Here is a 12,986-nt window from a genome sequence, read left to right as displayed (position 1 = left end):
TCCCTTTTTAACATCCTTACAAGTACTGTTAGTCTGCCTTAGGTGTGAAAAGGACATTTTTCATAGTATTATGTCTCTGAAGTATAGATTTCTAATTGAAATCCTTCTGATGCCAATCCCTCAAGAGTGAAACTTCTTAGTGTCTAAGTGCTCAAGGATTATCTCAGACTCTTGTTCAACAGACAGATTGGGGGAAATAATAGATGAGTTGAGTTGTCTAGGTCTTTGAGGTGGGCATTTCATATGCTGATTTAGATTTGTTCCTTATGGGTGGTTGGTGCTTCATCTGGAAGCATGTTAAAGATGCAGAATCTGGGGCCTGTGAAGCTGGAGACATGCTTAGTGATTAAGAGCACTTGCAGGTTTTACCCAGGGCCTAGGTTCATTTTTCAGCACCTACAGGCAGCTCACCTGTAACTACAATCCTACGGGATCTGGTGTCCTCTTCTGGCCACCATGAGTAACAGCATGTGCATGATCTAGCATTTTTTTACTCTTTTGGCTTATATTTTAGTCTTTCACTCAAACTGTCTACTCATACTAGCCTGCTTGATATCTCTCTAACTCAGACGGGCATTGATTTGTTTTAGGACTTTTGTTCTAGCTCTTCCCTCAGTCTTCCCTGCCCCCTACAACCTTTGATATTCACTTAACTAAGTCTACCTGCAGAGTGTGGACCTTCACACTCCCACTAAGGAAAGGCAACACCCCAAATCACTCAAGAGAAGCGGTCGGTCTTGATGTAAAAGCATGAGGTCTTTTGTATTCCAAGTGCACTGGGGTCCACAGTCATGCTCCAAGCAGGGGTAGAGGACTGGGGACCCTGAGTACAGAATTGAGATAGCTTTTATAGGGTTACAACAAAGCCCGCCCATCTTAAACCAATCATCTCATAGCATCCAGAGCACTCAATTTAAACCATCCAAGCCTGTGCTTTATAGACCATTCAGTTTTCTATAGCCCGGGAGGTAGGTATTTGCATGGGCTCCCGGGTGGGGTGACAAAGCTCATTTCCTGTACTCACAGGTCCTATAGTAAACAGCAAAGAATGTGACCTTTTGCCTACTTAATGCCAGGGGACAGGTCCTGGAATTTAAGGTATTTAGTATTTTTAAACTTCTAGCTTCCTGGAGTCAGTGGAGAGTTAGGCTATATTTTTCCATCCTTACAGTCTCTCATGACTTCTTACTGTAACTCTGTTCAAAAATACCGTTTAGAGAAGTGCACCTTGACCTATGCTAATATCGCAGCCTTTTCCCTTTGACAATTCCATTGCCAAACTTCCTGTTTACTTTTGCACTTTTTCTCTCACCCCACAGTTCTCACATCTATGTTTTATGAAGTGTAAAAATGGCAGGTTTTCTTAATGTTCCTAGAACTTGGAAGCATTTTACTACAAATATCATAATATTTACACACATAAAAAAACACACAAAAAATTTTTTTTTAGTGTTATAAACTGTACTGATGGCCCTTATGTGTGATGGCTTTATAGACTGATCAAGCACAGGAATTCCTACCTATTATGCTATATTGTATTATGTTCACTTCTAGGGGCAGAGGTGAATTGTGGGTTTGTTTGGTTTTTGAAACACAGTTTCTCTGTGTACTTTGGCTGTTGTGGAACTTCCTCTGTAGAACAGGCTGGCCTCAACTCCTGTCTCTGTCTCCGAGTACTGGGATTAAAGATGTGTACCACTTCCTGGAAATTTTGAGGTTTTTATTCAACAGAGATGCAAACAAGAGACAGGTACAACCAATGACTTTAATGGTTACTGGTATCCTGACCTGTAGGACATGGACCCAGCAATGGTCAGCAAACATGTGAAAACAGGAAAATTAATTCCAAAGGCTTTAGAGTTTTATTAGACTTTGCTCTCATTTTTTGCAGTAAAGTTCATTTTCAACTATTTTCTTCAAAGATTTTTAAAATTCTTTCACATCTTTCCCCCAACTTTGTTATCTTCTCCCCTGTACCTGTATGGTACAAAGGCCATTATGTAAAGAATTCAACCCAGTGAATTGGTACACATTGGTACGTACAGCTAAATGACAAGAGACACCTGTATGAGAAGAACAAAACATATAGCAGGATGGCTTCTTCTTGTATTCTGGACAGAAAGAAAAGCAGCAGTAGAAGCAGCAGTCCTTGTTTGCCTTTCTTGTCTTCTAAAAAAAAACAAAACAAAACAAAAAAAAACAAAACACACAACAACAATAAAAACAAAACAGAACAAACAAATCAGAAAAGCAAAACAAACAAACAAACAAACAAAAAAAACAAAACAAAACCTCTACAGGAACCCAGTGGGAATGTGTTCAAATCAGAGAACAGCAATAAGGAATTTTAGTAATAGGAAATCAGACCAAAATGGGTAAGGCTGAGGAGATGCAGTAACTTTAACAACAGCAACAAAAACCCTAAATAAGCTCTGTGTGGTTGGTGGCATGTACTTATAGCCCTGGCAATCAAAGGATGAGGCAGGGGGTTCACTGCATATTGGGGCTGTTGTGGATGAACAGTGAGAACCTGTCTCAAAACCAATAAAACACAAAATAAACATACAGTTGAGAGGTTTGGAAAGAAGGGTTCTTAGATGAATGCCTGCTAGAGATGATCAAAAAACTCTGCCATCACAAGTTTGTTCAGAGGCCACTGAAATTATATATACAAAATACAAGGACATCAGCCGACAAGTAACCTTTAACCTTGATACATTTATTTATCATTGTGGCCAATGATTATTGTTTCCTAATTATATGCAGTGATTCTCCCCATGTCTGTTTTGTAAACAGTTCCTTGCTCCACTACCCTCAATATGCCCCCAATTTTCTCTGATGTGCATTCCTGTAGTGAGATATTCACTTTGTCCACACCTGTGGCACAGACCACACCCATTGGGGGTGGGGGCAGGGGCGGATGTTACCTGGGGGAACTAGGTCTGAGGAAGGGGCTCTGGTACCTCTCTTGCTTGCAGCACAGGGACAGAAGAACATCCGGAGGCATCTTTGGGACCAGGAACCTGCTGGTGTTAATCTGTCTATGTTGTAAGTTATTTCTCCCTGAATAAACATCTATTCCGCCTATCTGTTTCCCCTGATCCTTATTAAACCTCAATATATTCCTCTTGCAATGTTGTGTTAGCTCCAAATAAATAATATTTTCTTAAAGTCAAAAGTAATTAGGAAGTACATGATAATTTGAACATACTAATGGAGTTTTTCAGGAGTCACTGAAAAGAGAGAGCAAAGCATTGAGGAGTAAATTTAGTTACAGAAGGGAGCTGGGTTCATTGGAGGTTCCCCTGCTCCCTCTGGTGGCAAATGTGCAGTGTCACCTACTTCTCTGGGTAGATAAGAACACATGGACACAGGCTGGCTTGCAGCCTGAGGCTGAAATTCTTTGTGTGTTGTCTTAATTTTGAGACCTTTTATGGCTGCCTAAGAAGGAAAAAGACTTGTGAGAAAAATATAGTACATGCATACAATAGAATATTACTCCCCTATAGGAAGAGATGAGGTCTTCATGGTCTACAAAATAGATGAGCTATGACAATAGTCAATTATATATCCCCTTCTGTGTGACATAATACAACATAATATAACATAGCATAATCATGATATGTGCACATTAAGAATGGCTTGCCTGCACCTCTGAAAGTCTGGTGCTAAAGCATACATTGTGGCCAATAGTGCAGGATCTTTTCATCAAAGTCTTATCTAGGCATAGGGAGGCTGCTTTGGCAGCGTCTCTTCTATTGTGGTTCCTTTTGGTCCAAACACCCGACAGATTCAAGAAATTTTATGCCCTGACCTCCTAACCCCTATTTAACACACACTGGTGACATTGGTGACCAGATAACTACAAAGGACACTCCTGTTCATCAGAGCTAGCAAACACATCTAACTAGGTCTTTTCTCTGCTGTCAAACTGTGTCCCCTCATTTAGATTTCCTTGAAGGGAATGGTTTCCTATTCCATTTCCGGGTGCTAACCAAGCTGGCCTATAGCAACTTCAAAACAAAGAAAAATAAAACAAACAAAACAGCTCTTGGTGGACTCTACCAGTTTCCAAGCTGTACAACAGCTGATCCTATAATAAACTCATACTGTACGGTGGTTTTATTTTGATACAATCCTGACTGATATGAGTGATTGAAAATAGCTGAGCCCATTACCACAGAACTTTTTAAAATGCCACGTCTCACTGGCATTTGGATCTTACAATTATGGTGATCCTTGTCATGTAAGGAGGGGTGCAGCATCCAGCTGTGGGATTTTGATGTACGGAATTCCAGGGGGCACAGACAAGTTTATAGCTTTAGACAAGCCACCCATTTCTATCTGCTGGGCCTCTCTAATTTGCAAAGTCTCAGGCGTGGGGCCTGTCATCACAGCAACAAAACTCCTGATGCCCATGGAACAGATTAAACTTTGAACAGTTCAGAGGACAGCCAGGTGTTGATGCAATTAAAAAAGCAATTGTGCTAAGGAAAGAGCCAAGCTATCAGACTCACAGTGACACAGCAAAACAAACACTGCTTCCCCCAGGCCTCCAAGAGATGGCTGTGTCAACTCAGATCAAAGGGAAGCCCCGGCTAAAAGGAAACGACTGTGATGTGGCTTACATTGGGACACAAAGACTACTTATGGATCAAGGGTAGCAATGACACCATTACCTGAAAGTGAGGTTATAAGGTTAAAGGCTAGGCTCTGCCTTCTACCCCATAATTCTTTAGAGGAGTAACAAGCTAATTTGACATGATGTGCTTAGCTCTGGATTTCACTGAAAGGAGTACAAGAAGCCAAATGAAAGGTGGGTGGTGGCAAATGTACTGATGGCACTATAGCCAAGAATATGGAAACAAAGGGGTGAGAAAATAGACACTTAACTAATTTGGGAAGAGAATCATCAAAGCACTGGCACACATGAAGATGTCAGGCTGATGAATGGGTGCTCTAACCTGAACCACAATACTATACAAAGGAAAGCCAGGGTGATGGGAGTCAGATCCAACACAGAATCCTTCAAGTGTTATTTGAGCTTGTGCAACACCTTCAGTGTTGAGCATGCTGCATTTGTAACTGATATGTCTATTCAGTTTTATCATGTCAGAAAATATTTTTTTTAACTTTCATATCTCACAGATATTCTTCTGGGCCTATTTTCAGGGGTCTCCAGAAAACCCAACCAATAGTATATACATAACTGTAAGAGAACTTACTTTCAGGAATGATTTTAATTTGCAACCAGATTTCAAAGTCCACAAATCACTTTGTGGGTTCTTCTTCCTGAAGCTAACTTTTCATTATGTAGAAAAAAGACACTTTTGTTATGGAAAGTGAATGGGGGTCTACTTCCCACAATCATTCTTTTGTTTGTTTGTTTTTCAAGACAGGGTTTCTCTGTGTAATCTTGGCTGTCTAGGAACTCACTTTGGAGGCCAGGCTGCCTCTGTCCTTTGCTAGGATTAGAGCTGTGCACCACCACCACCCCATCTCCCACAATCATTCTTAAGACTTCCACCTGCCTGCCACTTGGGACACAGGTCAGAGGTAATGCGCTTGCCTACCAAGTGCAGGAGATCCAGGTTAAATCCTTAGTATGGTAGAAGAAAATGAGAAACAGACGAGATGAAGAAAAGCTATTTCCTTCACGCACAAAAAAAAAAAAAAAAAAAAAAAAAAAAAAAATCAAGTGTTTTTGAGTTTTGAATCTGTCCAAAAAACAAGCAAAGCAAAGTTCACACTCTGCTCTCTTTAGCCACTTAATAACTAAAGACTGGAGGCAGTTTGTTCTTTGAAGCATTTCATGCTTTCCTTTCCAAGCTATTTTAGAATCTAATTCAGTTATCTAATTTGAGGTCACAACCCAGGATGTACACATGCTAAGCAGACTCTGAGCCACTCAGCTACAGCCCCAGCTCATCTTTCGAACATTTATGTGGAAATTTTAATTTTAGTCCCTTAAGGAAATTTCTAGTATATGCCATTGAATTAAGTGTGACCTTAATTTGTAATCAAAAGCTAGTGATGCCAGGATATGGCTTACAGTATGAATGGTATTGCTACAAGTGCCAAGTGCTGACCCTTTCTGTTCTCTGATAGACACAATAATTTAGGTATTCTTCATTACTGATCTCATTGGAAAACTTTCATAAACAAGGCAATGCTAAACTAGTCAATGCATGAGTGGAAAGATTATAATTTCTAAATCTGTTAAGTCCTAAGACAATAAAAATATATAAGAAATTTGTGAACAGCATGAGAAATGTTATTTGTGATCTGGAATGTTCTAAATGTGTGAACACCACTTTGTTTTTGGGCACTTACACTGTGTATGTGATAAGCAATAGGAAAGCATCTGGACAAGGGCTGCTATGTTGAAAACAAAGAGGCAGGCAGGCGTTCAATGACAGGGGAAGTCATTTACTATCTTGTCTCAATTTTAAAAGAATATGTATTTTATGCTTATTTATTTTGTGTCTGTGTTTATGTAGGGTGCATATATACCACAGTGTGTAGGTGAAGCTCAGATGACAAGCATGCAGGAATTGGCTCTCTCCTTCAACCACGTGGGTCCTGGGACTGAACTCAGGTCCTCCTGGTTGGCAGCAAGTGACTTTACTTACCCAGCCATTACACCAGCTCTCACCTCAGATTGTTTATTTGTTTTTAATTGTAAAAATGAAAGTTGGACAGTACTGATTCAAACTTTTCTGGCTTTAATATTTTATGGGTAAAATGGAAACACAGACAGTAACTGCATACTTTCAGAAAGGTCAATTAGGTTGTGGATTCACAAACACAAACAACATCCCAGATCATATACTACCTTTTAAGTGTCAGGTAAGAATATAGCTGTTGGTTATATTTACATTTTAAGTGTTTGGTTTCTCAAGCACATGGACTGAAATGAATTATTCCAAAGGACCTTCCCATCTCTAGTCCTATGTGCTAAATGTGTAAATTAAGGTAAATCGAGTAAGTAGATCAGTGGGATTTTCAATTTAAACGCAGAAAGCTTATCTTTGATCCGTGTTGTTCAGAAGCCTTGTGTTTTCCTTAGTAGGAGGTGATCAAGAAACAATCTATGCTTATAATTAGTTCACTTGCTTGGTTTTTCAAGTAAATTTTCAACATTTTAAAATCAATGAATTATTTTCAAAACTCATTATTAATCACTGTGACCCTCTCCATTTCCCATTTACCCACTTCTATCTTAAGTTAATAAAGAAAGAATCCTGTCCTTAATTTTCTTAGGTAAGGCAAAAATAATTAGCTTGCTCACAATTTATAGTGTATATTTCAGGAAAAACTAAGCTTAGAAGCCCAGTGTCACTCCTGCTACATTGACAGAGGTCACCCCAATATTCTGCTGTAGTTAAAAGGCCATGAATCTGAATCACTTAAGAGTATAACAAATCATTCAAGGTGCAACACCACTTTCAACATATGTTCACTGTTGGTTAAAAACTCATATTGTTAATAACCTTGTGAAAGCAGTTTCCTGACACAGCACAAAATAAAAGGCTGAGTGAGGTTCATTTAAAATAAAAATTAAAGGTAGCACAGCTCACACAAAACATTAAGGAGTTTGTAAATTCAAAGAAAGCAATCCTGTATTCCACATATGTGAGTGGTTCCTGTGAAATAGTAAATATGAACACATGACTTTAGCTCATTCCTTTGCACAAATACCACTTTTTTTTTTAATAGAAATTAGTCACTTAATGCACATAATATAGTGTCTGTTTTTCCCAGCTAGTAGTTTCGAGGCAGTCTCATGGGAGATGTTGTTCTCCTTGAGATGTGTCTGGGTGAATGAGCACTGGACATCAATTGTATTTAACAGAGGACATGAGGGTCAGAGCTAACCTGCAGCTAACAATGGAGAAAAAAGAGACACAGCCCCACAGGAGTACCAACATGCATTATTAAGTCAAGATTCAAGGTAAACCCACACCACACAGATTTCTCCTAAGCTGAGCATAAACATGGAAAGTGGTGTCTTTATCGAGACCCAAAGCTGTAGTAGTAAGGTTCATCAGGACGGAATCCATACGCGGTGGCAGGACGTCCAAGGATTCCCACAGGCTGACCAAAGCCATCCATTCCAAGGCTGGAAAGAGAAAGGCAGGTGATAAGCTATTCTGTCACATACCCACAGGATAGGTCATCATCAAGGCTCTTGAATGTCACACTTTCAGTATTCCCCAACAGCAACAGTGATTTTCAGAAATATTATTAATTTTTTTTATTTTCATCAAAATGTAAATACTAAAATATCTACCTCTGGTGATCTATATTCAAATATCAGAAACCCGTCAGGAGGGTCTATTCCAAATAAAGCTGAAGACTCAATTGAAACAGTTTAAATTCACAAAAATATCTCATAAATGGCTCTTATGGAGAATATGAAAAAATTCACATTTTGGCAGTGCTCAGTACTACTCTGCTGGGAATGACAACAGTGGCAAAGAGTTTTCTGATGGTTACAAGGTCTCTGTGGAGATAGAGACTAACCCCCTTTGAGTAGGATGTGCAATCTGAGCATTAGCAGCAAACTCCCAAAAGATCTAAGTTTTTTGAGACGGAAAGGACAAGAGCGAGAACTCTGTACAGCCTTCAAATCAGCCAGAGTTGACCTGGAAACTCTTAATACTAAATTGTATGTCTTTTTCTTTTAAGTGAAAGCAAGGCTATTATAAGCTCTGGTTTCTTCTATGCAAACAAGAGCTCAGGAGATTCAGTTTACTTTTAATTTACAATAATCTTTTGTCTCTGAATAAACTATTAAAAGAAAATCTGCTCCACAAAGCATTTTAGCAAAGAAAACAACAAAATGTCAATTTGCCAGGCAAATATGGCGGCGTCAACATGCTCATGCATAGCTCATGCAGCGAATGCTAGTGAGCTTAATTTAAAACTGAAGCAAGTCACATAATGTGGACTGTAAGCTTTGAAAACAAAATGTACATTTAAATGACACGATTGCTTGAGTTTCTACTAAGCAGAATCATTTTCACCAACAAATGTCAATCTGATTACATATTCACATTTACATTAACTTACTCTCACAAGGGGATTACACTGAAACACACTAGTAATTATTAAAATGCTAACAGCATGAATGTTCAAGTGTTTGCACATGTATCCAACCAAATCTAAAGAGTTAATGCTATGTTGCAAGCCACATAGGAGTTACATGTAAGGTATTCACTTCACATGGATCTACCTCTTGTGGAAGTAGAATTTACATACATTTCAGGTTAAGACTTATACTGAGTGACCCTGGGCAAATAAAACTCCATGAAAAATCTTGGATCTGTAATTTATCAAAGCTAGTTGCAAATTTTAAGTCTGTATTTTATTTTGCTCCATGGGAGAGATTAAACTTGGAGGTGAACGGAAAGTATTCTAGAGGTAGCTTCAGAGAGGGTGGGAATTGAGAGTGATCAGGATATGTTATATACATGTATGAAATTGTCAAAGAATAAATTTAATTATTGAAAAGACGTTTCAGAAATTACTGGAGGCAACAAACTTCTATTTATTCACATGGTACACCTATTCACAGTCAGGGGAATGAACTGTTGGCTGACAATGACTCCTAAACACTAAGATAGCATATTCATTCATATAGACAACACTCTAACATGTAAGGGGGGATTACATCGATTTCCACTTATTCCTTCTGCTTCTACTTGTTAGTACATTTGGGCATTCCTTAGCGCCTCTTAAAAGGCTGAGAGCTGGAAACTTAAAGGCCAAGTTAATTCTGTCGTCACTGGTCAGTCTCAAAGCTTTTCTTGAGGTTTGTAAATCAGAAGCTTGCAGTGGATTGCGAAGCAAACAGAAAGACCCTTGAAATAGTCTTAGCAGAGGGCTTGTGGGAAATTCTACATAAAGGATTGCTATTGGCAGGGAGTTTCCCACTATACTGAGGGCAGCAGAAGCTGACTCAGTTCCTTTGCTGTCACTGGTCTGGACCAACACCAGGATATTATGATCTTGTCAGTCAGTAGTCCCCAGTGAGGAAGGGGACTCAGCAGATTCTCAGAGACCAAGACTGTTGTACATTCAAGCTGAACGACTGTTTTTCTGCATTTTTATCATGGATAGGCAAACTTCTATCACTGCTTTCTTATGTGGCTTGTCAACTGAATAAAGAATCTATTTATAGACATGCCCCTATTCTTCATTTTCCACTATAAATGACAAATTCCCATTCCCACCTCTCTTTTCTGAATATACCAGCTACATTGCCAGTAAGACTCTATATTTCCCCAGGTAAGTGAAAGTAAGACCCACCCGTAAGTGCAGAGCTTTTTAACATTCCTGTGTTTAGGCAGGTTGTAATACTGCAGACAACAGTTCATGGCACCATGAGTGCATGCTACAATGCATAGGGCCACATTTGGGCTTTCCAACATATCTCCTTTCCCCTGCTCAGGAAGAAAACTTAAAACTCTTAAAACTGGCTCTTTTCATACTTTATACACCATAGATTAAGCTTTTAAAGGATATTTAAAATATTCTAACAAGTTTGGAAAGTATTGTGATATTGTAGATCCTTTTGTAGCTATGGCCAGCTTTTAAATTAAATTAATTTTCTTCATTGATCTTTATTTGGGTTGTTCTAAAGCAGTGGGGGACAGGACTTTCTATAATGCTAAGCCTTAGAGATGAATTCTTTTGTAACACACAGGCACCAATTCTACTTTCTTGATAAAAAACAAATCGCAGCATTATTAATGTGGAATCTGGCTTAAAACTGGGAGGTCTAAAAATATTTAAATGGAAATAGAGATATTTGGAGTGAAATATTTGGGGAGAAGTTCTGGAAGGGGGGAATTCAAAGAGGCGGTGTTGCAGCAAAACTTCTGATTCAGGAAGACTTGACATGGCACTTATAGTATCAGGGACACTGTGTGTCCTTATCAGGGAACCCAAGGAAACGAAGTTGTGATGTACGACATCTGCTCTTGCTCTTTGTGACCACTGCTGGAGACAACAGTTTGTAACTCGTGGCTATACATACATGACTATTTAGTGATATTTAACTTTTGTTTTTAGTGTTAAGATAAAACATTTTAAATCACTGAATTACCCAAACTCAGTGTATTTTCTTGATAATATATAATTCTAGTCCAAAGAAAAAGGCTCTCTCTGATAATAAGATAACAAGGGATGGTAATGTCAACAAATCAATCTTCTATAAAGTTTTATACCCAAACAATGACTTTGGGGTACCTGGAGAAGAAAATGGAAACAAATCCTTTAAAGTGAAAATTATACATATAATTCAACAATAGTGGAACATTAAACACTTAGAATTTGTTTCTATAAATCAACAGATTTAACTGACACAGAGAAAGTAGAAGCTTGCAGTCTGTCAACGCCTATAGGACTTGAAAGGCATCCTCAGGCGGCCTTCACTAAGATTCTAAACTTGTGATGATTCAGAGGGAAAGCGAACTCTGAAATGACAGGTGACGCTTTACATGTTTACATGCAGCACATTCCAAGGCACAACAGCCAGTGGGAACCCTTGGTACACACAGGGTTCCGTGCCATGGTTGACATTCCTGGAGAAAGGGAAGGGAGGCACCTACCTCAGGCTGTTTGTGAGGCTTAGTTAGTGCACATTTGTAAAGCACTTTGAAATCCTTGGATGGAAAGTGCTGCGTAAGTGAAAAGCATCGTCATTATTTTACTATAATTACATCAAAGAAACACATGTCTTTTTCTTCTTTTGAATTCCTAAGACAGCAATACAAGTATAAGCACGTAATAAATTTATTAGTGGACGCCACCATGTAAAACAATTTTGATAAATTCGGTTTCTTTCATAAGCTGATAGGATCTAGGATCCAATTTTTTCTTCTTTTTTGAAAAATCTTGTTTGCACTTCAATCCACAACACTTGACAGAGCTCATCTGGACCATATCTTAATTGGAAATGGTGGTACTTAGGACTCTGAGAAGCTAGTGCCATGGATGAATGTGTCAGGGTGCTAGAAATTTCTTCATAATAGTCTTCTGACACTCCATCCAAGTAGCCTTAGAGTTACTCTGGGCAGCCACACATGAAGTCCAATTCTTTCTGCACTGCCTTATCTGTTCATTCAATCATCAGCAGACAATATCCAATCTCTGCTGTTCATTAGTTTTTGGAGAAATTGTGATTTTCATTATTTACCTTAAAATAAGGAATATGAAGTTTGTATGATAGTTAAGTTGTGGTCTGACATCACTACAGCAGTGTAGAGTCATACTACCCGGAATTTGAACTCAGTCCAGTATATAGTGGGAACCTCCCCCTGACTTTATTAATGTATTTTAAACTCTACTGACCTTTAAAAAATGCAAAGAGCTATTTTGACAGATAGTCTAAGATGGAATATATAAGTGTATGTGTAATTATGCATACAACACAGAGACACTTTGAGTTTCAACCTCCCACTAAGTTGGATATCATTTTTTTTATGGTCTTTAGGGATTCTACACTTCATTACTTAGATTCTTCAGTATCAATACACTTATAAACAGGGGATACTGACTTCTGGAATCACTCATTCTTTGTGATCCACAGATGACATTAAAAACTGGGGTTGCTTTGGAGTTAATTTGGTATTTGAATGTAATTGCCCCCCATAAGCTCATAGGGAAGGGCACTATTAGGAAGTGTGACATTTAGAGTAAATATGGCCTGTCGGAAGAACTGCATCACTGTGGGGGTGGGCTTTGTGGTCTCATATATGCTTAAGCCATCCCCAGTGACCCAGTTCACTTCCTGTTGCCTGCTGATCAAGATGTAGGACTCTCAGCTTCTTCTCAGTACCATGCTTGATCGAATGCTGACATATCTCACCATGATAGTAATAGATTAAGCCTCTGAAACTGTAAGACAGCCCCAATTAAATGTTTTCTTTTATACCATGCATGATCATGGTATCTCTTCACAGCAATAGAAACCCTAA

General features: G+C 38.8%; 1 protein-coding gene across 3 annotated transcripts in view; it reads right to left on the bottom strand.

Annotated features, from left to right (window-relative positions):
- Positions 1-6,705: 6,705 nt before the first annotated feature.
- Positions 6,706-12,986, bottom strand: part of Kifap3 (kinesin associated protein 3) — a 126,645-nt gene continuing 120,364 nt past the window's right edge. For 2 of the 3 annotated variants that reach the window (XM_051186124.1, XM_051186125.1), the window contains exon 20: positions 6,706-8,122. In XM_051186124.1, the coding sequence (XP_051042081.1) occupies positions 8,014-8,122 (109 nt within the window). In that variant the 3' untranslated portion in view covers positions 6,706-8,013. Of the gene's footprint in view, positions 8,123-11,618; positions 11,688-12,986 lie in introns of all 3 variants that reach the window. The other variant, XM_051186126.1, reaches the window with a different exon arrangement.

Source organism: Phodopus roborovskii, unplaced genomic scaffold, assembly GCF_943737965.1.
Source record: "Phodopus roborovskii unplaced genomic scaffold, PHOROB, whole genome shotgun sequence".
Lineage (NCBI taxonomy): Eukaryota > Metazoa > Chordata > Mammalia > Rodentia > Cricetidae > Phodopus > Phodopus roborovskii.
The sequence above is the reverse complement of the archived record's forward strand: the minus strand, read 5'-3'. Positions and strand labels throughout refer to the sequence as shown.